This window comes from Monopterus albus, unplaced genomic scaffold, assembly GCF_001952655.1.
Source record: "Monopterus albus unplaced genomic scaffold, M_albus_1.0 scaffold38.1, whole genome shotgun sequence".
NCBI lineage: Eukaryota > Metazoa > Chordata > Actinopteri > Synbranchiformes > Synbranchidae > Monopterus > Monopterus albus.
In genome coordinates, this window is record NW_018127918.1 from 4,703,622 (window position 1) to 4,731,193 (window position 27,572).

Here is a 27,572-nt window from a genome sequence, read left to right on the forward strand (position 1 = left end):
GAGCTGTGACCTCACCTTATCCTGCCGCACAGGAAAAGGGGCTCAGAACGCTGGGCCCGACGCATGCACAGAGGCAGGGTCAAGTTGTATGTGTGGCCAAGAGAGAAAGAGAAACAGTGTTAAATGACAACAATAATTAATGTATGCTCTGTACTGTAAATATGAGAATGTATGTGGCAGGAAAGGGACTGAGAGAGATGAAGCGATAACAGTTCAATGTAATAAGACATGGGGGAAATATAGAGACATTGAGCGCCTTTTAAAGCTGGAGCTGCCAGGATATACGGGAGTAGGATATTGCGTTGCCTGCCAGTCATAGGATTATTTCAGACATATGTTCCAGAGGATTGTGGAAGAAACCTATTATGAAATTTTACAGTATTCACCAGCTTTTTAAGTGATGAAATCTTGAAATTGTTTCAGCCCATTGCACATGTAAATATGCCAGTTTGGCTAATTTACTGCCTTGATTCACATCAGAGGCATTACAGAGCTGGGGTCACCTGTGCCTGTGTACGCTTGTATAGAGAAGAGAGAAGCCCAGCCAACAGGTCCAACTAGTAGAGACAGGCCTAGGACTAGATGTTAGTTACCTCCATGTTACACTTATTTCTTTGTGAGGGGTCAGTTCCAAGATAATAATTAAAATAATTAATATCAATACAGAATATCAGATGATGTTCTGCAGCCCAGATTAAATCATTTATAGGGGGTACTGAGGGATTTATGGCTTAATGACTGCTAGTTTATTCATTGTTGTTACGAATGCATATCTGAGAGTTGTCAGAATATAAATCTGGTAGTTGTGCTAAAAGTTTGAAATGTGGGCCTGGGTTAATGTGGTTAGACTGTGGAGGTTTAGGTTGGTGGGAGGAACTGATGAACAGAAGAGACACGGGAGCCAAATAGATCCTTTGACAACACTCCATGCTCATGTTCTGTGTTTTCAATAAGTCAACGTGTGACTTTGTGCTTGCCTTTGAGAACAAGCAGAGAGAAAGAGTTGATGTTTATAAATGTGTGCAGCATCAATATAAATCTTCCACTGGTCTCCTCTGTCTTGGGGAGCTCCACCAAAAGCATCAGTTCTCAGCCATCTGCTCATGGTTATGGCAGCGCAACTGCAACACTGTGGCAAGTTCTCTCACAACAAGATCGATGCTGAAATAAAATCACCCACAAACACATGCAATACATTTACACAGTCACACATACACATGGACAAATGCCCACTCTGCAGTGACGAGGAGACAGATGAAGTTTGAGAAGTTGAGCTCTACAGGGACTCAAGGAGCAGGAAAAGATAGATTTATTTGCTTGTATGCTTATGTATTTATTCATCAATTCATTCTGGTTCTGATGATGGTTAAAAGATATTTTCCAGACTTTAAAAGAAGGTCTTCAAACTTTGATCTTTACAAACGTGCTTACTATTTTCAAACTAATCAGAATTCTGTACATTTTAGGATGCCAGGTACATCCTGCCTACCAGTCCAGTTCATGTGCAGTAAGCATCTCCAAAGGCATGTAGTGTCCTCGGAACTCAGCAGGGCCAAGGCACAAACAAATGATGGATCAGTTTGGATCTTGATTATAAATTGTGTCTTTCCTGTTATCCCGTTGGTATGTTATCTTAGAAATATAACCTTATCTAGAGCCTTGAGTTCAGGAGGTGAAAATAAACGGGTGAGAATGAGAACTGGACTGGAACTCATTATAAAACACAAGCAATCAAACCTGTGACAAGGATCACATTTGAATAAATATGATAATTGTGTTCATGGCTTTAAAGGATGAGGATATTTAAGGTTTTGTTATTTTCCACAAATCCCATACCCAATGAATTTTGTTTACTCACCACAATGAAATGATTAAAAAATGGAGATTTTAAAATGAAGTGTATAAACACACTAAACTCAGACTGTTATTCTCTACCATAAATGTCACTGCAAATGACTGCATAGTTGCACAATTAATGACAAAACTAAATATGTTTTGTTATCAGAAATAATAAAAGTAAAGTATAAATGTACTATTCCCTGAGCACCACACAAACACTCAGTGGGCATGTGGTCTCCTAAGCAAGAAGAGATGGATTGATTACTGTCCTTGTCTACTGCCCCTCATCCCTTCCCACATCCACCTCGCTCCCTCCTCCACATCTCCTCCCTTGCTCTGCTTCAGTGATGCAGGTGGAGGACTGACCTAAAATCTGGGGTGATGAATGACTCCCATCTTGCTGATCCTAGCAGTACAAAACGTGTGTGTCTCTGTGTGTGTGTGTGTGTGTGTGTGTGTGTGTTTTAGCCCAGTCTGCTCTGCTGTTTCCTCCCTCAGTTTATAGTCTTAAACTTTTACATCCAAATAAAACCTTAATAAAAATGAACACCTTGAGTGCAACTTCCAATATTAAAGCCATTTTAAATGACTCTATATACCTGTATTTACCTAAAGGCTGTTAATATATATCAACATGAAATTTTATATTAAAAATAAATAACGTGCATGTGACAAATGCTTTGCATAAACCTGATAAACGGCTATTTTTGTCCAAATTCCATGACACTTTTCTAATGATTCTTCAGTGAATGTAAAAGAGATAAAATAGAAAAATTCTTTAAATGTATAGGGACCTCTATGGTTTTGTACATTTGCGTGGTGCCCTTGAAAACCATGTCACACGAAAAACGTGAATAGACTTATTTCCATGCACAATGTGCCATGCTGGGATAAACACCTCTTTTGATGGCGCATGGTGCACTCCTTTGTTTCAAACACTACTTCCACTGAAGGGAGCTGGGGGGCACCAAAATCTGCTCTCCAATCCCTTCTCTCTGCTCACTTTCAACCGTATTCCACAACCTCCCTTTCTTCTGTCCCCCCTTTTTGTGTAGCTACCCGAATAAATTAGTCAAGGCGGCGAGGGGAGGAGGAGGAGGCGGGGGAGGGTGTGGAAAAGAGTAGGGGGCTGGGCCTTGTGGCGGACCAGTCGGTTTTCAGTCGGTGAGGTGTACGGTACCTTGTAGCGGGTCTGTTTAAGCACACACACGCACATACTGTACACGCGCCGTGTATGAATGATTGGATGCTGACAGAGAGAAGAGAGGAGATAAACGCTTAGGAGCGGGGACAGCACTGCAGAGCTGTAGACGGCTCCTTTCTGCGGCAGGCAGCAAAAAATTGTGGCGCTTCCAGCTGATTCAGACGCGCTCACCTGACACGGAGACGCAAAAAGACCTTGGCTGGGGGAGTAACCCAGTCTACCGGTGTATGGGATTAAACAGATTGTGGAATTGGCTCCACTGCCATTTTTGTGGATATTATGTAAAAGCAAACAAGCAAGCAAGCAAACAAACAAAACCTAGTCCGCTTGGCCCTCCTGGCTCCATTCAAGATTTTGTCCTGGTGGATTGACGTTAAGGGGGCAACTGGAAACCCGTTTGCATACTAATCAGGTTGTGGAGCGGATATCCAGAGCGCACATCCAGAGTGGGTCAGATGAATGTAAGTGACAGCTCCTCTGCTCGCACTTTGCATGTTCACGTTTACTGATGCCTGTGATCAGTAAGGGATAAAGGTAGAGAAATGAGCTTTTGTTTGGTGGAAGCTTTTGGTTTTCCATAGGGGTACACCCTACATCTGCACCTTGCATGCATGAGCTGGTGGCAGGTCCCCTGCTACTGTGATGTGGAGAGACTGCAGTAGAGGGACTACAATAAAATGCTATAAGATCAATAAGTCTTTGTGATGCAACAGAGGCTGAAATTAATTTTAAATTACCATTCACAGCTGAGCCAGCTGAAAAGGGAGGTTTGGAAAAAGGAAAGAGTATTCCTATTTAAATTATATGGTGAACATGTAAAGGAGGTTATATAAACTCATTATGTCTTATGGAACTATTTAATAAGAGTAAGTCAGTGGTTTCTTCCCTGGAGTTGGCAACTTTGAGTGAATATATTTTGTTTTGGAAGGATGACAGAACCACTGAATGGGGAACACCAAGAAGTGCACAAAGTGGGCCAGCAGATATTTCCTGGATACACCAACTGATGTGACTGTGCAGGGTTTTAGGATAGCTGCAAGGCATCACTACAGTGGACAGAATTTGAAGGGGCGTTGTGTGTTTTAGAGAAGGTGAGACCATTACGGTAGCTACAGCAAGGTCTGTGTGCTGATGCTTTTGGCTTCCTCTTAACTGTGTGATTAAGGAAACAGGACTAAAACATCACCGAAGCACTGTATTAAACCTCAAACATAAAACAAATAAGAGAAAGAAAGACAATTTTAGGTAGCAAACACTTTCTTGTTTTTGTAACATGAGGTGTAATTATAGCAGCCATTTCTGTCTGTATATGTTTACATGGCCAAAGCTAAAAATGGGATCCCAGAGGCATATTTAAGCACCTAACCACAATTGTTATCCTCGTCATATCTGGTGTCCACTGGCACCCACAGCTTCTGGGTTTCAGTTGTAAGGAACGATATGAATCTCTACATGATCAGAATCACTTTTATTACCCAAGTATGTTTAAACACACAAGAAATGACATACATAGTTGGTCCCACATGCTCCAACTAAATAGTATATTAGCCTTAGCTTCAGCCTTTGGTCTGCATCCTGTAAAGGTTTGGTTTCTTGTGGGCTGGTGAGGTGTGCAGTAAGACATGTTTTAACAGGAACCATATGGATATCTACTGGGGTGTCTGCAACTGAGTAAGACCGTACAGCTTGTTTGTCCAAACAACTTATAATTCATCACATCAGCTGCTAAGAGGGGCAAGGTCTCTTTTACAGGAGCAGGATTGAAACATGAACTCATAATGCTAATATTTAAAGGATAAAACAGTGGAATTCCAGTTGATTGAGCCAAGACTATAAATGAATCTGATATTGTGATGGCTGGGTTGGATTGTGGCAGCTGAGGTGTCCACCACAACCTCCCTGTGAAAATTGTTTGTATTCCTCTTTAACTAATTGACCAGCAGAGCAGTGATAATAAATATTACTATTAGCCATTTCTGCTTGTGTTTTAACACTGTTTATAACAAGTGTGTCAAGGCAGAGAGGACTGCTCTTTCAGTTCAGGTGTGTTGAATTTGTCAGCAATGTAAATATCGTTTTGTGTCCCGTGCACTTAATGTGGTTCTGTGCAGCTCAGTGTGTGAGAATGATACAGTACTGGCTTGATTGTCTTCAGGACCATGTTCAAAACAAACAGCCTTCTTAGGCAGCAGCATCAGCTAAATGACTTCATTTTGTAATTTTTAGGGGAGGTGACTAAACAGTACTTACTACCCTCCAAATGCATTTGGCTCATTGTAAGTTGAATTATCTGGAGTGCTTGTTGGCAGAAACATGGTATCATATGGGACTTGTTTTTGCATCTTATTCTGCTATTTATATAATGAAAACTTAGACCATCCACTTTCTTTAGGGAGTAGTTTTGTTTATTATAATGGCACCACAGTAAGGAAATGTCCAAGTTGATGCTTTATTCTTTTGCAAATCTCAAGAAATCATGAGAGTTTACTTTAAAATCTGGAGATATACAGTGCAATCAAATTGTGCATTCGCCACCCACATTGTCACAGAAATTGAGCTTGTACTGTGTATACCGTTGTCCTCTTTCTATCTCCCACAAAACCCCATAAAAGAAAAATTTGGCTTTGACAGTCAAATTCTTGATTTTATCCTCTAACTGAATTCTCACAAAGTCACATGTCTGACTTGGAATTGTTAAGTAAAAGACTCTACATGTACAATATTGCAGAAAAAAAAACTGCTGAGAGTGAAGGCTTTTGTGTAATGTCTGCTTCAGCTCACCAACACAAATCATGAAGTGACTGCCAAAAGAAAGAGGATGAGGGGGAAAAACAGAAAGCATCTTTCCACCCAAATGTTGCAGCTCAAACTAAAATCTAATTGTATCCCAGAACAGTTTTTTCCTGGGTTTTGTTTTTATGCTTGGGAAGTCAGCGTCTGAGTACAAATATCGGAAAGTGACTCAGAGGCTCGCTCTCCCTCTTTCTCCCTCTCTCACACAAACACACAAATAAGCATGCACACAACATACACTCCTTTACAAGTCTAACTTTACCTTACTTGACTATATTCCTAACTGTCTTGTACATTAACCTAAACCAAATTCTTACTCCTAACACCAAGTGCTATACAGCAAATGCAAAATGAACACATTAAAAACAACACAGTCAAGATAGTGGTTTGTCCTCACAAGTATAGAAACAGGACACACTCACCACTGTGTTGGCCATGAATCAGTAGCAGATGACAGCCAACTAAAAACTAACGTTAACATAAATAAGATTGTTTTCCTCCTCCCTGCCTCCACAAGTAGCTAGTGGAAATATTTACTCTCCATCTTTCACTCACTGCATGATGCTGATGCCCGGGATCTCCCAGACCACCATCTTAGACATAACATAAACCAAAGACTCAATACTGAGGGAACTTCATGTAATTTTTTTTTTAGGCAATATGAAACTATAACCAGTGTAAATCTGCAGCTATGCGTGAGAGAGTAGTTTTAAAATCCCCTTTTGTTTGCATCATCTGTCCACAAGGTCAGGCAGCTATTAATAGTAATTAATAGTGAAGTCACAAAATAAGATTCACATTGATAAGGAATCCCCTTTGCTGATTGCGCCACATTATATTAAATGAACCCTCAGGGCCTCCTGGTTGTCATGGCAGCCTCAGGTCTGCAATCTTGCCATGATTATAATCATGAAATTTAATTAGATCATTGTAAATAGTGTGTTTTGCTTACACGCAAGAAAAGCGGTGCAAAAAATCACACTGGAATTTAAATGCAGCTTTGTCAGGTTGGTTTCTGTAATATAGTAGCAGATATAGTATTTTGAATGCTCATCTAATGTAAAATGAATTCCAAATTTATACACGTGTGGCTATAGAAACATGTTATTGTTAAATAAATTCTAGCAACATGATTCAAACCTTGCTACGTAAGCATCCAGTCATACCTCCTCTTTTAGCATGGACTGAAGCTTAATTTTTTCCTAACAGTGTACCGTAGTCTTTCCCAGGGGAAACACAGATCTTAACTTCTAACATACAGTCTGAAGACCCATCTATCTGTTGCTCTGGAGAAACTATTACTGTATGATTGACTCACCCAATCAAAGGAAATGGCTGGACTCCCCTGTCAGATGCAGACTGATTGACTAGCTGGAGCTTTGAGTCGGTGCACTTCAATTTTTGATTGTTCTGAGGCCCAGCTCTAAAGCTTTCATCATTATTCATGCTCTTTGTCCAAGATGTTGGGATCCTGCAAGTGTAAGGATCAGGTCAGTTCGAGGGAAAGGCTACAGACACTGGCCAAACAACAACAACAACAACAAAGAAACATCTTTACCGTGCATTACAGTTGTTACTGTCTGCAAGACTATGGGGAGACAGCTTTTGGACTAGTTCTACTGCAGATCAAAAATACCAAATTTCAAATGTCTTGACTTGCTGCAGAGTAATCTTTAAATCGGATAATAAAACTGGATCCAAAATAGCCAGCATAGCCAGACCAGGCCTAGTGCTCTCATGAGTTTCCCCATCTTGTGCTTCTCCCTGTGGGTTGACCCTGTGACACCATGTGGATCTAGCTCACTGGACCTCTGCATTTCTTGTTATTGACCTGGATGGATGGAAGAAGCCTGTCTGCGCATGCATATAAGCATGTATGCACTCATGTACGGATAGAGATATGTCATTAGGGTTGCAACTAATGACTGTTTCCATCAACCTTTAATCTGACTGTCCAAAACTCAAATTTATTTAATGTACAAATAAAACAAAAACACATTTGCAAGGCTATAACCAGCAGGTGTTTGGCATTTTTACATATATTAATTGTCAAGCTACTATCAAGTGGATTGACAGATGGTTTCAGTGCTAAATATCAGTCTGTTATTTTGAATATCAATAGAGACATTTCTTCTCTGTGCTTTTTATTGATTCTTTCCTGCCGAGGAGACAAGGCAGACATGTGTGTCGTATATGTTCACCTTTCTGAATGAAGTGATGTTTGAATTTATTTAGTCACATGAAGAGATCGATGGGAATGGCTTTGAGCAGAGATGAATGAAATGTGGTAACTGCTGCCCATCTGTGTGCTTGATGGATGAGAAGTGTTTAAGCTCCGGAGGCTAACAGGCTGAACAGAGAGTAAGAGGGAGCCTGTCTCTGCACCATCTCATGTGTTTTTAATGAAGTAAGTGAGATGATCTGAGCTTCTGGTAACTTCAAACTGAGAGTGGCTCAGGTAGAGCAATGTGTTATACAAGTTAAGGGATTCAGAGGCTGGATGAATGTGGGTGGTGTGAGATGAAAGGAGGAAACCAAAGCTGGCCAGAAGAAAGATATGAAAGGAGAGACCTTTATAAATATCCAAAAACCTATTTACCATTGATATTTTTGTCACATAGGGCTGTATAGTGGTGTGGTAGTTAGCACTGTCGCCTCACAGCAAGAAGGCTCTGGGTTCGAGCCCGGTCCAGCCCCTTGCCTTTCTGTGTGGAGTTTGCCTGTTCTCCCTGTGCCTGGGTGGGTTCTCTCCGGGTAATCCAGGCTTCCTCCCACAGTCCAAAGACATGCATCTTAGGTTGACTGGCGTCTCTAGATTCCTCGTAGGAGTGAGTGTGTGTGTAGTCGTTTGTCTACATGTCGGCCCTCTGATAGACTGGCGACCTGTCCAGGATGGACCCTGCCTCTCTCCCAATGTCAGCTGGGATTGGCGCCAGCCCCCCTGCGACCCTATTCAGGAATAAGCGGTATAGATAATGGATGGATTTCTGTCAGATAATGAAAGTGCTCTTGATCCTTTTAGAATTATGTTTTCATTTGGATGCTCAAACCCATCCATCACATCTCTATTTTTTTTTAATCCTGATTTCATTTGATCGTTACTAACTAATAAATATGTCTGTTTAACTCTGTACAGCAGATTAAAACAAAGACAGACAGATGCAATTCCCAGGCTCACCACAAAAATATAATGGAGTAATATGATACAAAGGCATCCTCCTAGAGAACAGCTGTTGGTGCGCCACTAACCACAGAGTTGATGGAGAATTAATAAGCCAAGTCAATGTCATATACTCTGAGCTAGAGATGAGTAATTACAGATTTTGATAGTTTCCCAAAGTCCCATTCTGTCACAGTGGAGCTGAGCCTCAAACATTTCTCTCATAATACTGACGTCATTTCACCCTAAAAATTGTTCAATTAGCTGGTAACCTCTTCAACAAGGCAGCTCATCACTTTGATAAATATCGATGTCTTCTGAAACAAAACAGCCTCATATGAGTTAATGCCTGGTCTGCTGTTAGGACATGTTGCTAATTATTTCACTGAGTGAAATGCAAAGGGATTAATGTGTGTGTGTGTGTGTGTGAGTATGTGTATGTGCGTGCGTGCATTTAAGTTACAAGATGGGTCTTTGGTTTCCCTTTTCCTGACCTTGTTTTGGTTATTAGCTGAGTGTTTTGACTTTGAACGTTTCCCCTGCTTCCGTTTGTTAATGTGTCCATCACATTATGGAGACAAATGTCTGTTCAAAGCACCACATGAGGGGACTCGCCTTGCATTTGGGAACAAAAATCTAGTTCTCACATTCATTATAGAGTTTTAGGTTTAGAGTTATGACTGGGTTAAGGTTAGGGTAAAGGTTGGGCTCAGCCACATTACCATCTAACTATAGTGATTTTCAAGTGCTGTCATATTAGATATACAACACGCATGCAGGCACACTGTTTATTAACTTCTAATAATTTCCACTAATAAATTACCACAGCTTTGTGCACATTATGTATGCAACATGCTTTAGAATGACATGGAGCCAAATGGAGTCATTATGTACTTGTCTGTACACTATAATGTCTTCCATATTCAGTACTGATAAGAATATTTCCTGATGTTTAATTGCTTCCAGTCAGAGTTTTGCTTTTCACTACAGAGGATTGAACGGGTGTTCTCCTCACAGACAGAGCTCAAAATGCAAACATGAATAGAGAAACAGTTTGTTTGCCACTATAAGGTTATTTATTTTGGCTTCACCAGTGAAGTAATAATGTTTGACTGGGGCTTGGACATGGTTTGGCCCCTGTGGGATATTAAACATGCTCTGATGGGGAGGGGTGATGAATGATGGTAGATGGCAGCTGCTGCTTCACCTTCAAGAACATCTCAGCACACCATCCTTTATTTTGGCTGCTGGACTCTGCTATTTGACTCTTCTTTTGTTTTATCACACGCTTTCTTCTTTTTTACATTCTTTGAATTCCACTTACTCAGATTTCCTTCTAAAACAAATGATCATACTCTGCACAGACACTTGGCAGTGTGGCCTTGAAAATTAAGACGTTAATGAATCACCTTCAGCTGTATCTTCAGTGTGTGTGTGTCTCAGCACGCACTCGGACTTTTTAACTATTTCATTTTTCTGTGTCTGTCACTGATGCAATGTTTTTTTTCAGAATCAAACCTTTCTTCTGCATCTCTTCAACTTCTTCCTCTGCTCCTTCCATCTCTGAGCATGTGGTTCCCTTTCTCCTTATGGGCTGTCGGGCAGTAAAATCTAGGATGTTTTCTCACAGGGGGCCGGTGCATTTTGTAAGTGTGTGTGACTGTATTCTAGCATGGCATCCTCTGTATGGGTAAATAAACAAATCTGAGTCATCACATCAGCTTTGAATTGTAATGCTGCTGCTGCTGTGACAGATTTTCAGAGTCTTCTGTAGTTGTTTTTCTCCACTTAATGTCCTCATGGATATGAGTAATTATGTTAGTAGAGAAATGCTGAAATTGAAGTGCAACATGCCTATCTTACAGCAGCAAAGTGAAGTGAGGCTAATTTGAAAGCATCAAGCAGCCTTGACTTGTATTAGTGCTAAATTACTCATATATAGTCCAGTGTAAATACTCCGATTAATTAATATTCACAACAAAGAATAGGATGTGATATAACAAAACTTACTGAATAATATCTTATTGCACTGGCCCCTAAATGGGGCCACACACAGTGGTGTGCAGCCAGGACTGATCTTTTATGTATGAGAATAAAACTTAAACAAATCAGAACTTGAATGTAATTTTCATTGCATCACTTCACATCCTAATGAGAGTATGGAGCCAACAAGCTGGAGAAAAAATCTCACTTTCCAAATACCTTTGGACTGGAACAGCACTAACTCACATGCAATCAACATACAGTAAACAAAACAAGGCTAGTATCTTTAATTTTGGTTCTGTTCTACAAAAATAGAGCAAAAGCTGCAATATAGGAAAAAAAACAAAAAAACAAAAAACAAAACGTAGGCTTTAATGTGCTGTGGGCTTCTGGCACAGAGCTCCCCTCCCTCTCTGCAGCCTCACTGATGTCACATAGACAATATGTATCAAATAAATAATAAAACTCCAGAGTAGCGTTTCATGCACAGGATTATAAATAAAGCTTGCTTAATCTTTAGCAGAGTTTATAATCTCTTTATAGTCCTGAATTGCATAAGAAATAATGAGTGGCATTAAAAGATTCTTAAGTAAAGATCATATTTGAAAAACATTGTCTTACAAGACACATGACCTCAAATTAGTTTTAACAACTTCTATTTCACCTTCCCTTTCATAGTGTGGATTAGTTATCACTCTGCCAAAGAACCAGTCTTCACTTCATCATAATTAATTCAAACTCACTTGCACTACTGGTTTCCACAAACCACATAGGTTGGGTTTCACAGGTTAGGAGAGCTTTAAGTTTATGCTTATGCTTAAGTGCAGCAGGCGTCCTCAGGGCGAGGTAACCTAGTTAAACAACACAGTCATGAACTGTTGTTACATGCAGTAGTATTAGTATTGATAGTGCTGGGGTAAAGCACATACATGTATGCTTCAGTTTGTGTGTGTGTGTGTGTGTGTGTGTAGCTGTCCCGACAGTGGTCGTCTGGCTGTCTGAGGGACTGGTACTGTGATACCTACTGGAATCACTGGATCAGTGTTGATTCTGTTTTAAGTGAGCCGGCTAATAAAATAAATTGAAACTGATATCCATCTTCAGTTTAGACTCTTAAATGGATGAAAAAGTGAAAGAGGAACTGAGGAATCGGATGTATATATGCATAGATGGTGACTCAAATATACATACAGACAGCAGCCGTGCACACATGTTCATGGTGGTGGTGACAGCTGGGGGCTAGAAATGGGATGTCTGTATCCAGAGATTTGGGGAAAGGCAACTCGAGGAGAGACAGGGGTCATAGTTGGCGTACCCTAAACACACACACACAGAACACAAATGACATGAAAACCGAGACGCAAGGCATTCCTCCATCCCCTAACCCCCACCAGTCTCTGAGACTTCTCTTCTTCTGCTCATAAAACTTTTTCACCACTGCAGTTTGTTTCAACAAACCTGCCCTAACCTTTCAACTTCAGGTTGAGTGTTTCTCCAGCAACCCCATAAGAACAGTCAGGAAAAAGAAATTAATTACACATTTAAACAGCACCAAAAACTATATTAGTATTTTAACATCATTCAGAGTACATGCATAACATGGGTTACAAGAGCAAGATGTAAAAAGTCCTTCATGAATCAGATTTTTGCAGTAGGGGTCTTGAATATGCAAGGGGGAGGTTGTCTGTCTTGGAGGCAGGTGTATCTATGATGTTAACTTGTTAACATATTCATTTCATTTTGACAGTCTTTCCCTTTATTCTTTCCCCAGTCTGGCTTTACTGACATTCACACAATCTGGCCAATGTGATTTTTCTGCAGGGCTGAACAAGTAGCTGCCAACTATCTACATACGCTGCCAGACTACTGAAGAACTAGGTAAATGCAACCCTGTGCTGTTCATTCAAAGCACAAAAAAACAGGCTGAGATGGAGGCAGTATGGAGTGGCTGTTTTTTACTTGGAAATTTGTGAATTTGGCTCCTGTTTAGCTTGGCTGCAGGGTAGCTATGGTGTGCCCAACTGGACCTGCTAAATCCATTAGAGGGGATGGACTGAGGGAAGTTGGGAGGTGGGGACACGGGAAGGATAAGGAGACAGAGAGGCCTGTTTACAATTGGCACTGCATGAGGGCAAGCTGTTCCTCTCTACTAAGATATGACAGCATGAACACACATCCTCATACGCATACTGTACTACTTTAAGTGGTCACATCCTACAGAAAACATTATGGTTTTTTATTATATGGCAACAGAACTGAAGAGTGGAGGCCCATGCATTTGAGGCTTTGAGGCTTGCACACAGCAGAGGCAGATTATGGGGGTGCAATGCCAGATATAATGTGGCTGAGACTGCATGGAGCCCTTGGGCTATGCCCTGTCTGTCAGTGTGGTCGCACAGAGATGATGTCACTGTTTGAATACACATGTGTTGTGCAGGCTTACAAAGACAGTTGTAGAAAAAAACATGGTAACCAAACAGGTTGAAACTTATTTTTTGCTGTTTTGACTTATTTTATTCTACTTTATTCACTTAAAATAGTAGAAACATCATGAAAAGCATTGTTATAAGTAGTGCCACTAGAGGGAGTGAATCAGGTGTGTCTTTCACTCCACTAGCCATCTGTTGAAGCCAGTATTTCTTTCAGCATTGAGCTGTATTTTATCCCTTGCTTTCTCCATTCCTCCTCAGCTTGTGTTTTCTATGGTAAACACAAGTGTGTTACAGCACAAGTCAAAAGGGAGATGATGTCATAGGCCGACTACTCATTGACAGGGACAGATTGCAGCGGTGAGATCTGTTCATCAGTATAACCATTCACTGGCACTCAATTAAAGCAATGAGGGAGAGAGGATGTCGCAAGACACAAACACACTTGTGCACTTTGGAATACACCCTTTCTGACTTTATTTTTTAATCATAGGTTTCTCCTACACAGGTCAGTGGGCTCTAAAGAGAATACAGCCGTCAAACTAAATCAAGCTGTAATCATTCCTACTGAACCTTTTCTATTGTGTCCTAAATCTACTCTTTCCATTTTTCTGCTTTGTTCTTTTTTTAATTCTCCCAGGTGTTCTCAATGACTGCATTTTTACAACAGTGCTATTATAGTACTGTACTCTCTGGGTTCATTTGTCAGAGTGGGATCTCAAAAAGACTGAGCTCTGACTCTAAATTTCCCTTTCAGCGGTAGAAGGGCTTCTTTTCATCATCACACCCCTAATTATGTCTACCAGACATGTTATGTTAACTTCTCTCTCTCTTTTTTCCATCAGCTCTATTCAAGATAGTCCCATAGACAAACACATCTATAACAAAAGAGGGCTGTGCATGCAGACTGTACTCAGTCTTAGCCTTGCTTTCTTCTTTGTGCAGGAGTGCAGTAGAGATGGTTGATGGAACGATGCCATTGGCCATCTCTGATGCCATGGTCCATCAGAATGTTTTCAGCAGACATTTCCCATCTCTAGAGTGCAGCAAATGTTCCGAGCTCTACATCTGGACAAGATGTAGAGGTCAGCCACCATACAAGTAGGGCCAGTATCAGTGTCCTGCTCCGTGTCCCAGTGGAGCTATACACTTTAGTAATCTCTCCCTCTCAGCGGCCTCATAAACTACTGCAGAAGGTCAGGGTCATTAGGGTCAAATTATTTTTTTATGGACACTCTAAAAACACTTTCAGGAGTCTTCTAAATCTTACATTAAAAAACAGACTGGTATTAGCTGATTAGAAACAATGTATGTGAACTAGAAAGAAGGTGGTTTTCATCCACTTGTTGGCATAGTAGTCATCCATGCCATCAGTCTGCAAGAAGACAATCAGTCTGTGGTCTTTTTATGTGTTTGAGTGTGAATATTTCAGTTCAACATATGTGCACATACTGCAGCCAGCAGCAGACTGGCGTTCTCTCTTGAGGTGGAAGACATTCCTAAAGTTAACTGTCCAGATTATATATGTACTGTGGGAGTGATTGTGTGGGTGAATACAACTGGCAAGCAAGGGCCAGCACCCTCCCTGACAACTAATCTGTCTGCTACTGGCTCTTTGCCCACATCCCATATTTATAATTTTGATCATTTGTACTAAACATTAGCTAATCCACATTCACATTCCAAAGAGATTAGGTATTAATGTTCATATCGAAGTAGACGATTGTTGAAAAGCACCATCCCTAGTCTCAAACTATGATAAATGAGTTATGTTGGAGCTGGATGGTTTTCCTCATTACAGGATGTTTTGAAGAGTTATATGCTCAATAAACATTCTCATAATCTAAATATTGTAGACCTCATCAGGAGGTAAATGTGTATGTACAATATCTTGTGAGGATTTGGAGCAGTTGTACAGGCTAACCTTGCCAGAACAGTCATGGGCATATTGCCAGAATGTTACGGTAGTATGTGAAAGTATTGTGGGTCTAACCTGGGTCAAATATCATTAGCAAATAATTACTGGTATTTGTTTTAATTAGCTTGAAGTACCAGATGGTGGGTTTGCTGCAGGTTAACTCAGGAAGTGTCAGGTTCATTTTAGATAGCCTTTAAACTCCTCTGATTGCCTTTCTCGCAATCGCTGTGCCATCCGATGAAGTGTTACTAACCCTCTGCCACACTAGGTCAAAGCAAACATAATTTTTTTTTTTTTTGGTTGAAAGAAATGTGTGACCCCAGCTGTTGCATGACTTTGAGGACATTTGCAGAATGTGTATCTGTTCATCATTAGATCCAGTCTGTGATTTATAAGATTGATTTAGCATGAGGAGGATATTATCTTTATTGTTCTGTGCGTGATTTAGAGTTTCAAAAACATAAAGGCTAAGCTTACAGTCTTAAAAGTCTGTTTTTCTCTGTGAAGGCCTTGCTGAAGCAGCTGCAGACTTACTTTCTTTACATTTCATGCATTTGTGAGTGGGAATGTGTGTAGGTATTTTCTATTGTTATCTGTGTTGTTACAAAGAGCCTGTTCAGTGTCTTGAAGGTGTTTTTCCTTGGAATTCCACTGTGTGACCACTCTGGACACTTTAAAATGTTATCACCCAGTGAATAAAATGTGTTAACCCTCCGATAAATCTAGTTTAAGATTCTGTCCGTTGTGTGGTTTAAGCCAGTGTGGATCTTGGACAGACTTAGACTTCAATTTTCATGCTCTTTCATATCTTCCTGATCCAGCTGAATTCTTTCCAAAAAGTTATATATGTCCATTTTATGGTAGAAAAAAGCTGAAATTCATCAGGCATCATCTTTAATATAGGTTCTGGACTATAAAAATGTTAGATTTAAAGTAGACAGAACTAGTTGTTTTCATGTAGTGCTTTTAAAGACGATTTCTATTAGAGAATGAAAAGAAAAAGCTTTTTATTTGCTCAATTCACATATATCTGAACTTGACTTGTGGCTGATTTTCCTCCCTTTCTCTGTTTTTTTTTTTTCAGGTGTAGCACAGGCTAGCCATGTCTATAAAAAGTAAAGGGTCAAGATGGAGGGCTTCGTCCAATGGACCCTGTGTGTGTTCAGGTGTCTGGCGATGGGAGCCACTATTTTATTTCTGCATCATCCTTGCCCTTATTCAGTCGGCAACTGTCCTTGGAGCATTGGAACTTCAGCTGGATGAAGAGCAGCCAGCAGGGACCATCGTTGGTGACATCAGTGCTGGGTTACCACCTGGTGAAGTAGCAAGTCTTTACTTCATCTCTGATCATGAAGGTACAGGTGTTGGCAATGATCTCAACATTGATGAAACCACAGGCATCATTACCACTGCGCGCCGTCTGGACCGTGAGCAGAGGGATCACTACAGTTTTATTGCTGTGACAGTGACTGGCATTACTGTTGAGGTGTCAGTCACTGTCAATGACATCAATGATCATGCACCTGTGTTCCCCAAAAAGAAAGCTGTTCTTAAGATCCCTGAGCACACAGCAGTGGGGACAAGGTTTTCCCTGGAGCCTGCGACTGATGCGGACCAGGACCAGCTGACCACCCAGGGCTATGCTATTCGAGAGGGCAATGTAGGCCAGGCATTCAGACTGGAGACCAAGAGAGCTGCTAACAAGGTTCTGTATCTGGACCTGGTGGTCAATGGGCTGCTGGACAGAGAGAAACGTTCATCATACCCCTTGGTCCTGGAGGCCTTTGATGGGGGCTCACCTAGAAGAATAGGATCCATGACCCTGGAAGTGACAGTGACTGACATCAATGATCACGCACCTGTCTTTAATCAGAGCAGATACCATGCTATTATCTCTGAAAGTCTTCCACAAGGAAGTAACATCCTGCAGGTTAGCCAGATGTCATCAGTGTTCAGATTCATTACCTCAGTAATAGATCTTACCTCTATAAATCCACATTCACCAACGTAATACTAATCTCAGTATTTGACTTTCTTGTCTTTATAGGTGTTTGCAACAGATGAGGATGAGGGCGATAATGGTCTAGTGCTTTTTGAAATCAACCGGCGTCAGAGTGATCCTGACCGCTTCTTTGTCATGGATATTAAATCAGGGGTCATCACTCTGAATAGACCTCTGGACTATGAGGTAAAGAGGGTCCATGAACTGGTGGTCCAGGCCAGAGATAACGCCAGCCACCCAGAAGTAAGCACATTACAGAAATATTTTTCTTGAATAACTTTTACACTGGTAAAGATTCCAAATGCATGGAATAGATTTTCATGGTCAAAGGAGCATAGGGTCAAACTGCCATGGGAACATTGTTTTTAGGTGTAATGGCATTAAGAGCACAGTGATCTGCCTTGACAGAGGTTTGGAATCTCTGAGTGCTGTCTAGTTGATTATGTAATCCAAGTTTCACCAGTTAAAAGCAAAATGAGAAATGAGCCAAAGTGTATCTCTAGTATAATTTGAAACTAATTTGTTTGAGCACAAAGTAACATGAATCATGCACCACTGTCTTTTCACAGGTGACCAATGCATTTGTGACTATCCATGTCCGTGACTACAATGACAACCAGCCCACCATGACCATCATCTTCCTCAGTGAGGACGGTTCTCCAAGAATCTCAGAAGGAGCCCAGCCAGGGCAGTATGTAGCTCGCATATCTGTCACTGATCCAGACTATGGAGAGTACGCCAATGTCAATGTGTCCCTTGAGGGTGGAGACGGGAAGTTTGCTCTTACAACCAAGGACAGCATCATTTACCTAATATATGTTGACCAAGTCTTGGACAGAGAGGAGCGTGATTCATATGATCTCAGGGTCATGGCCACAGACTCTGGCACGCCTCCCCTCAGGGCAGAGTCATCTTTCACCATTCAGGTGACTGATATCAATGATAACCCTCCTCTGTTCGACCAGCAGGCCTACAGACAAACTATTCCTGAGGTTGTGCATCCTGGATCATTTGTTCTTCAGGTTACTGCCAGGGACAAGGACCAGGGCCCCAATGGGGATGTGCGATATAGCCTCCTCAAGGGCAAAAACTCTCACTCTGATTGGTTTTCCATTGACCCCGTCACAGGGATCATTACCACCATGGCTGCTCTGGATTTTGAATCAGAACCAGCACCTAGTGTGACCGTTGTTGCAACAGATAGCGGCCGCCCGCCTTTGTCATCCACAGCGAAGGTGGACATTGTGCTGCAGGATGTCAATGATAACACACCTGTGTTCTCCAGCAACTTCTACAATGCTTCCATCAAAGAGAACACCCCAGCTGGGACCTGCTTCTTAGAGGTAGGAAAAACCCTAGAAAAAGTTTTCTTTCCTTTGTTCTGTCTTGGTCTTTTTAATCTGTCTTTTCTTCTGTGTCTCTGCAGTACTCCCCTCTACTCTGTAGGACAACTGCCATTCTTAAATGTTATTGTGCTCAGTCTTGCTCTACACTGGCCGTAACACTATTGTGCTACTTATGCAGCCCAAACCAAGAATTCACTTTCTCTCTTTTCTCATTTCTTTATTCACTATCTATTTTCACTCACACCCTCACCTTAAACCCTCTCTGATTACTCTCCTGGTAAAAGTCTGGAAATCAAAGCCACGTCTGAAGTGAGAAGCATTCTCAAAGTCCTATTTTAGAAAAGGGTGATGCAGTGGGAAAAAGAGGGAAACGTACTGAGTGAGACTTCACCTGCATTCCTGAAGCTACTGTGCGGAGATTTACTCTGTGCTGGTATGTCCTCTCACTCACCTTACAGTGTTGCCATGGTAACCCAGGCAGCAGCGTAGGGTGAGCCCTTGGTATCAGTGCACTAACTTGCAGCAGCTTGGCTGTCTTGCTTTCATCTTGATTCCAGCAGCTCATGTATATAAGGAGGACCTCTCTCCCGAGAAATGAAAAAGGATGACTGGCTTTTTGTCTTCCAGCTGCATCTTAACTTGGCATCATGCACCATTTAGACCAACTGTCTTTATACAGGATAGGTCTTACCTCTCTGCTGTGAAGCAGAACAGAAAAAAAGGAAACATTTCTGTTTCCTGCTATTTCAAGTATTTTCAGGAAAACATGTTGCTTCAACTTAAAAGTGCAGTGGTCCTAATAAAATGCTTTGAGCCCCTACTCATACCAACCACACTGGAGTTAGATAAATAGTTGAACTTTATGTTCTTGCAGGTTCATTTCACATGAATTTGGAAAGGATGGCTGGCTGGTATTCTGTGGAAACTGGCACATGGGCCTAATTCTTATGGAAGCCAGGACATGAGAGAAGTAAGGGAATGTAATGAAGAGGAATGATATGAAATAAAAAGTAGGAAGTGAGAGTCTGTTAAGGTGCAGAAGGACTGACTGAAGCCTTAACATTTTTAATTCTGAAGTGACTTTACAATCACAGTTATAACCTATGTGTTGCTGAATTGTTAAACCCTGTACTTTGCTCCTATGGCTGCTCTGTTGAATTATATCCCTCTGCCAACTAAATGAACCCTCTGGACCTCAGTTCCAGTTGTTGCAACAGTATTTTTTCTAATCCTACAGTTATTTTGACACTAGTCAGTCACCGCGGGTGGTTTTCCAGTTTGCCATAGTGAGTGAATAAGGCTTCATTAGCTCATTTCGGTAAAGTCCTCAGGGCTCAACGGGCCAAGCCAAGATTCCCTGGGCAAGAGTCTCTCCACAGGGGCTGTGATTTGGAGGATAATGGTGGTTGAGTAAACTTTTTTTTCTGGGCCAGTGGAATATATGGTCACTCACAGGATACACACACACACACACACACACACACACACACACACAAATGATGTCGAACCTGACTTCGTAGTCTAATGGATGCTGTTCCTGATTTGTTCTGTATTTTCTCAGTTTGCCTGCCAACCAACTGTCAAGATTGTGGAGCATTTGGTATTTTACTCTGTCAAGATAGTTGCAACGTGAAGAATTGGGTCAGCTGGCCCAGTAGGGCCAGTTTACATTTTTGTGTGATGTTACTTGGCACTGATGATCAGATTTTGTCAAGAACAAAGTTGAGACGAAGGCAGAATGTTCTCACAATTGTACCAATATTTACAATAGCCAACAATCACAATTTGGTTTTTGAAATTATAATACTGGCCTGGCTGGCTGATTGGAAAATTGTGTAAATCACTCTGTAAAATGAGGGAAATCATATTGAAACAAGTAAATGTATTATCAGATGGAATGGCAAAGAATGTGAATGAAGGAGTGGGATATACTGTAAAGTAAATGCTCATAAGGTAAGGGGTAGTGATTCCAATCAGGATTACCTAAGTTTTCAGTTTTCTCTCTTCCTTTCCTCTCATTCTTTCATTTTTCTAAATCTATGCTCTGTTGTTGTTTCTTTCTATAACTTTCTCACAATGTGTCTTTTGCCTTCTCTCATTCTCCATTCACATACATACACATTTATACACCCTACGCTAGTGTGTAGGAAGTTTCTTATCAGTTTGGCCACAATAGTAATCTATAAAGTGTTGCACTGTTTGTGGAGCCATGACACAAAGAAGTTATTTATTTCTTGGTTTCCCTGTTTTCCTCTTCCCCGACTTCCTTTAAGTATTTCTCATGCAGGAGACCTTATGCTGCCACTGTGTGAATGTGTGTGTGTGTTTGTACATCCGTCTGATTCAGGTTCATATCCTGGTAGAGGTCATGAGAACGACGTGAATTGTAGCTGGCGGTGAAAACTGACAAGCATATTTATAGTGCATCATGTTAATTGCTTAAAAAAACCTTTTAATGGCATGTAAAGGTCGTTGAAACACCTGATCTGAATGTGGCCTATCTGAAACTGGTGCCACTGAGTTGATTAATCTCAGTTCTCTTGCTTTTTATTTGTTTTTCTTGGTTATAATCTTTGTTTTTCAGAGACTAAGCATCTTTTATTTCCTGTGTGGGTTGTGCAGAGCTTCTGTCAAACCCAGTGACACTTCCAGCATAACCTGCCCACTGGGAAGGCACAGCTGATCTCACAAAGAGTGGCATGCACATTCTTGCAAACACTCAAATGCAGCACCAACAGACATCAGCAGAAGAGCTGCAAGCTAGAGGAAGCAAAAATACAGGAAAATATGTTTAAATATATTAAAGGGTTGCCAGTGTATTAGTTCAGACACTGTAGTTGAACTGGGATTAAACTAGAGAACAAAGCAACACAATGGAATGTAGCGCATGTGAGTCCATTCTTTTATGTCATACTACATCTGTGCATGTGTACTTGTGTACACCGTTGAAGCTAAGAACTCCCTTTCAGAGGGGGAGTCATCTCTGTGATGTTCACCATGTGGGCTCCTGGTCAAGCCTGTTAAACAACTCTCAATCATTTCGACAGACACACAGATGTGCTCTGCTGGGAGACGCACAAAAAGATGGAGAAAACAGTAAACCGTTACTGTAATGCATGTCCGTACAGTACGTAGCTGAAGAAATTCATAATAATAATAATAATCAAAAAGAAATAATGAAGAGAAATAAGTTGAAACATGCAATGAACACTAGGAGCCCACAGACGCTGCATTTTTATTTTTTTTTTCACAGTACAAAATTCTGGACAGAATGATAAACATACACATTTCTCTCCAGTCTCATTAGTCACCACATTTTTTAGTAAATAGAGATTCAGAGTTTACCTATGGAGCAGCCCTTGCTGGTATCAGGTAAAAAGAGAAAGTTGTAAAAGAACATTAGAATGTTGTGGAGCGGTGACTGAAATAAAAAAAACAACTACTACTTATTGGAAGCAGACCGTTTTCTTTTGACAGGTGGAGTTAGTCCTCCTGAACTTCCCACAAAACCACGTATGTAAACAAAGCACCTCTGTCTGTCAGAGAAATCAGCCGTTTTGGTGTGAAGTCCAAAGTCAGCGTCCCCATGGCTATATAACTCTATAAGGAAAGACTAATCATATTTAAAACATATACACGCACACTGAGACTAATCACATTTGATAAACCATGGTGACGCACTAAAAACAGGAAGGTGTTCAGCTTGAACTTCCTGCCACACCAGACCGGTGTCCTGCTGGTGTTGCACGGATTCAAACCCCGGGGGTGATTTAATTCTATCATAGGCCCCTGAGCTCTGTCTGCTGGCCCGTTTCCATCATCACCACATGCAACGGATTTACCATTGCACAGAGTGAAACTGCTAAGTCAGGCCTCACAACAATCGTACTGTACATTAATACAGTATACTTCATAACATCTGAAATAACACAAACATCTTTCTCCAGCAGTTTGGCACAACAGCAAACACTATTCAGAGCCAGTAGGTGACCCTGCTGTCGATGTATTTATTTCAGTTGTTTTTTGAATTCGTGTCTAGACCAGGTAGTGCCGGTGTCTGGTTTTTCTTTACAGTTTCTTGCTGTCTTCTTGGTTAATATCACTCACAAAAGGCACCATGCTAAATGTAGCGCTAGCCACCATAGAGTTCTGGAGTAATATTACCAGAGCCACAGGAATTGCACTCGGTGCTTTGTTGTGTCAAAATTTTTTGAAAAATCCATTTAGCCTCTGTACTTTTTTAAAGTTTCTCTTGTTTTTTTCTTCTCTTTTTGAGCCTAAGTACTCCTCTCATGTCTCCTAGATGTTTGCTTCACTGTCATAGATAATGCCTCTGTCATGATACCTTTTTCACTCAGGAGGTCACCAGACCAGTTCGTAATGTGACAACACCTGACCAATCAGTGTCAACAACTAATTAGCAACAAACTGACCAATCATACACATGAATAATGACATAATCCCCCCCTTAAAATGATTATTGTTGTTATGCACAGTCATAGACCCTTTGTAATTCTGGGTCCTCTGATTTCAGCCCAAGAACTCTCATGCAATAAAAAGCCCCTGCCCCACCCCCGTGGACACCAGAGCCAGACCAAACCACAGCTTCCACTTGGAGCTTGCATGCTCCCCTGCAGCCCAGGCTTGCAACACACACCCTCTCTACTTTTTATTAAGCTTGAAAATGTTGAGGGAAGATGAAATTTATTGTCCACTTGATGCCTTCCCTCCTGCTTGTTCTTGTACAGTGGCAGCTGTTCTTTAATGCGGCCTTGCTCTGTTGAAACTTTGTCTTGCGTGTTTTAATTAATCTGTCAGTGTGTTTATTTTTTTTAAGATCAATAGCTGAGTAAAGAGAGGCTACACGTTGGAGCGATCACTGTCACCACAGGTCTCAGTTTCCTTAAGCAGGTGATAAGCTATAACAAATGGTTGGGTTAACACGCAAACAGATACCAGGAGAATGAAAATTTGGTGAATCGTTTCATGCTGTTAACAGCTGGCCCCTGTTCTGCAACGCTTACTCTCTCGCACGTTCTGTATTCCTATCTCTTTCTCCCGCTCTCTCTCACTGACTGCACATCTCTCAGCTGCCAGAAATGTTGACAGGATGCATGTGACAAGGGATTAGGATGGTGTGTCTGCTATGTGAACTAGTCTCCCAACTTCCATTAACACTCACTATGGATTCATCACCTGTTTGCTACCGGAGGTTCAGATGCCATGAACAAAATCCATCTTAGTTTTAGACACAAACTTAAACTTTCTACATTCCTAACATTATGGTGGTAGTATCTCCTTAAAGAAGCCTAACTCTACATCTATATCTCACATTAGTGCTAACTTTGAACAGTGTCTAAACTTTAACTGACTTACTTATTTTGGAGGCAGCATGTCAGACCAGATTCTCTGCTGTTCTTGACATGTTTCTCTATCAAAGAGCATTTTTCAGTTCTTTGGTCACTACTGGGTTGCGACCCAGGTTGGGTTAATTATTCTTTATTTCACTCTCAGAAGCAGTAGTTTGGTTCCATACTAGCTGTTGGCATATGCTGTGGTTTAAACCTATCAGTGTTCAGTCATGTGCGCTCTAACGTGGCGAGGATGGCCTCATGCCTCATTAAGCCCAGTACTCTGTAGCATATGGCAGTGAGGGGGTTTCTTCTTTCACCCTCTTTCTTTCTACATCTCTCCAGTATGACAAGTTTCTGTTCCATTTCTTGATTTCATCTAAGTCTTGCTTTCCATTCTGTTTTTCATCTGTTCTACCTCACATCTCATGGGCTTTTGCCCTTATGGCTGCTCTACTGGTCTTGGCAACTTTATCGTTGCATCTGCTATTTTAAAGGAATCAGTCTTCCATCAGAGAGTAAGAGAAGTTTGTTTTTGTTCTTTGTACTGTGCTGCTTGTGGATGTTGCTCAATTCTACTGTAAGCACTGGACCTCGAAGCACCAAATCGTACAGTATTTTATTCCGTGTCCCCTGTGCAGTGACATGCAATAGCTTGTAAAAAAGAATTCATAGAAAATAATAAAATAAACTACAGTAAAGTATGAACTGTGCTCTCAATGCACCATCTACAATGCAAAAGCGGTTTTCAAAACACGATTATTATTTACTGTAAATCCATTCATGCAGCACTCTTGCCTTCCTTCTTACTGAAATACAGAATCATTTCAGACTGATGATTATTGATCTGTCATTTATTGTATAAAATGTTATAAAACTAAACAGCCTATAAGACTTATGCCTGATTCAGACTACACGAATTAAGCCTGATTTCAGCTCGACACGACAGGCGTAGGGCATAGGAACTGCCCTCTTCATGCAACACACAGACAGGTCTACGGTTGCCCCCCCCACCCCACCCCACCCCACCCTATTTTATGCTTTTCTGAACCGAAGCAGACAGTGTCACACACTGTTCTCCTGGTCCCTTGCACCTCCAAATCATGAACGACATCAAGCTGTGTTCTGTCGGGTACCAACCTTCAGTCTGTCTTATCCGTTGCCGTATTTGACATAGTGACCATCGTATCAGACAAACAAATTGTGTAGTCTGAACCAGGCATTACAGATACACAAAGGATATTTATAATGATATACTAGAATTACAGCTTCACGGTTGTGTGCCTCCTCGAACCAGTCAGATTTATGGGAATGGACAGACACTGTCACTGACCTTGATCTTTGAACATCAAAATCTAATTAATTTATCCTTGAATCCACGTGAACATTTGCACCAAATTTGAAGAAATTCTCACAAGGTGACATATCACATTCACAGCAATGGGTCAGATGGACATATGGATAGACGCCCCGAAAATGTAATGCCTCCAGCCGTGGCTATCACCAGTGTGGAGGCAGAAAAACAGAGTAAACAGCCAGTATTTTCTTGATGAATGAGTTGATGAATGATTACTCAGTTATCAATTCCTGAATGTCATCAGAGTTATCTACTCAGCAATGGATAAAAGTGTATACAAAAAAACTGTGAAGTGAAACGCTTGCCTTTAGAGCGGATGGTTTCTAACCACAGTCTGAAACTGACACATTCAGCATGAACACAGTTGTGATAGCTCCTCGAATCTGTGGAGTACACTTAACAACCAACTGCAGGCACAGGAACACAGACAAAACTGTAGCCATACACACACAAGGATAGTCTTTCTATCTGTCTTTTCTCTCCCACCTATCTCTCTATTCCAGCTCTTCTAGGCTGCCTGTGCATTGTGTCTCTTTTCAAATGTATCAGCCACCCAGACATCCTCTCTATCTCTGTCTGGGCGTCCATTTTGTCACTGTCTCATGTCTTATTGCTTCTCATTCCTACGCTGGAGTGTGAGAGAGAAAAGAACCAACTGACAAACTCACAGGCAGATATACACACAGTGGCACATTGTGCACAAATGACAGGTGATCCTGGTGCTCTTCTCAGGTCATTAGTTCAAACTAATCTAATTTCATGACAAGCTGAGTTAGGTTAGTGTAAATTTGTATGCTTCCTGCATTTGTCTACATTGTATTTGCTTTGGGATGAGGCTTTCAGTTTGGGACAGCAGGTGTTCAAGAACTTAGAGGTGGTGGTGGGGAGAAGGGTTAGGGTTAGGGTTGGGGTTGGGGGGGGGGTGCTACAAGAGTTCGTTTCCCAGTGTATCAGATTCTGTCATTTCGACTTTACAGGGAGCTAGCCACAGTTGGTTTTGACGGAGACATTATAGTGTGCTGATTTAAACTGTTTAATTCATTTTTATTTTTGATTTCTTTTGCAGGGCATGACTTTAAGTTTGCTGTACGTACAGTATGTGTGAGAGAGTGTTGTAGCAACAACCTCGGAGCTGTTATCTGGCTGAATCTGTTCTTCTGATGTTTTGTCCCAGTTCTCTTCACACTATTTATTTTCCTTTCAGGGGTCAAAGACAGTGCAGCTGCAGATATTTGTTTTCTCAGAATGAATCATCAATTTAATTATCTCACTCGTCCTTCTGCTTTTTTTTTGTCCTTCACACCTCAGGAACTTAAATGTGGAGAGATGCTGAGAGACAAAAGCAGAGAGGGAACCAAAGGTATTCCAGATCTAATGTTGCGTTTATCTTGACAAAAGACACAATAGTGCTGGTCTTGCCTGCTCTACATAAAATCACAGAAAGCGCACTGGTCAACACAAACATTTCGTGTTCAATGTGGATCTCCTTATGTCTCACACTTTCATTCTCCCAAATGCATTTTTGTCTTGCGTGCACCTCCTATTGTCTTTTCTTTGAACTTCAGCTTTTATAAGGGTAGTTCTCACCATGAGGTGTCTATTTAAGGTTAGAGCAACATCAGAAGGTGAAGGATAGTTTCCACTCCCTAACAGTGGAATCTTTACAAGAGAATCTCTTACTACTTTCCACCTGCCCACACTGACCTCCAGTTCTCCCATTTTCTACCTTTTGATTTATTCCTGTTTGGTGTCGCTGAGCTGAAGTGAGACATCATGTTGTACACATATTTTGCGGGATTTGTTATTAGATTATACTAAATGCACAGTAGATGCTTAAATTATAATAAATGCATGCACAGAGGAGCAAACCATGGACCATGGGCTTCACAGCTAAAACCACAGAAAAAAAAACCCACATTGTGGGTCTCCGTGCATGTGAGGGTGCATGTGTGTTTGCGGTCACTGGCTGTGGTCTGTCAGACAGGGTTGGAAGGACTACAGGAGTGGAAATAACTTTACTGTTTGTATGGGCAACTGCTGTAATTTGTTTTGATGAACTGTAGAAATCTTCAACTGCGATGAGATGGGAAGGAACGAAAGAGTGATGACAACGTATGGAGAGATGATTAAAAAGGGGATAAAAAGTTGGAACAGAAAGTCAATAGACACAATAAAAATTCATTTATAGAG

The 27,572-nt window shown here is 41.1% G+C and overlaps 1 protein-coding gene across 1 annotated transcript in view; it reads left to right on the plus strand.

The window, feature by feature from the left end:
• The first annotated feature begins 2,994 nt into the window (after nt 1–2,994).
• dchs1b (dachsous cadherin-related 1b) overlaps nt 2,995–27,572 on the plus strand; it is a 79,895-nt gene continuing 55,317 nt past the window's right edge. The window contains exons 1-4 of the mRNA XM_020598420.1: nt 2,995–3,504; nt 16,411–17,256; nt 17,374–17,571; nt 17,898–18,671. Of these exons, the coding sequence (XP_020454076.1) occupies nt 16,429–17,256; nt 17,374–17,571; nt 17,898–18,671 (1,800 nt within the window). The 5' untranslated portion in view covers nt 2,995–3,504; nt 16,411–16,428. The remainder of the gene's footprint in view (nt 3,505–16,410; nt 17,257–17,373; nt 17,572–17,897; nt 18,672–27,572) is intronic.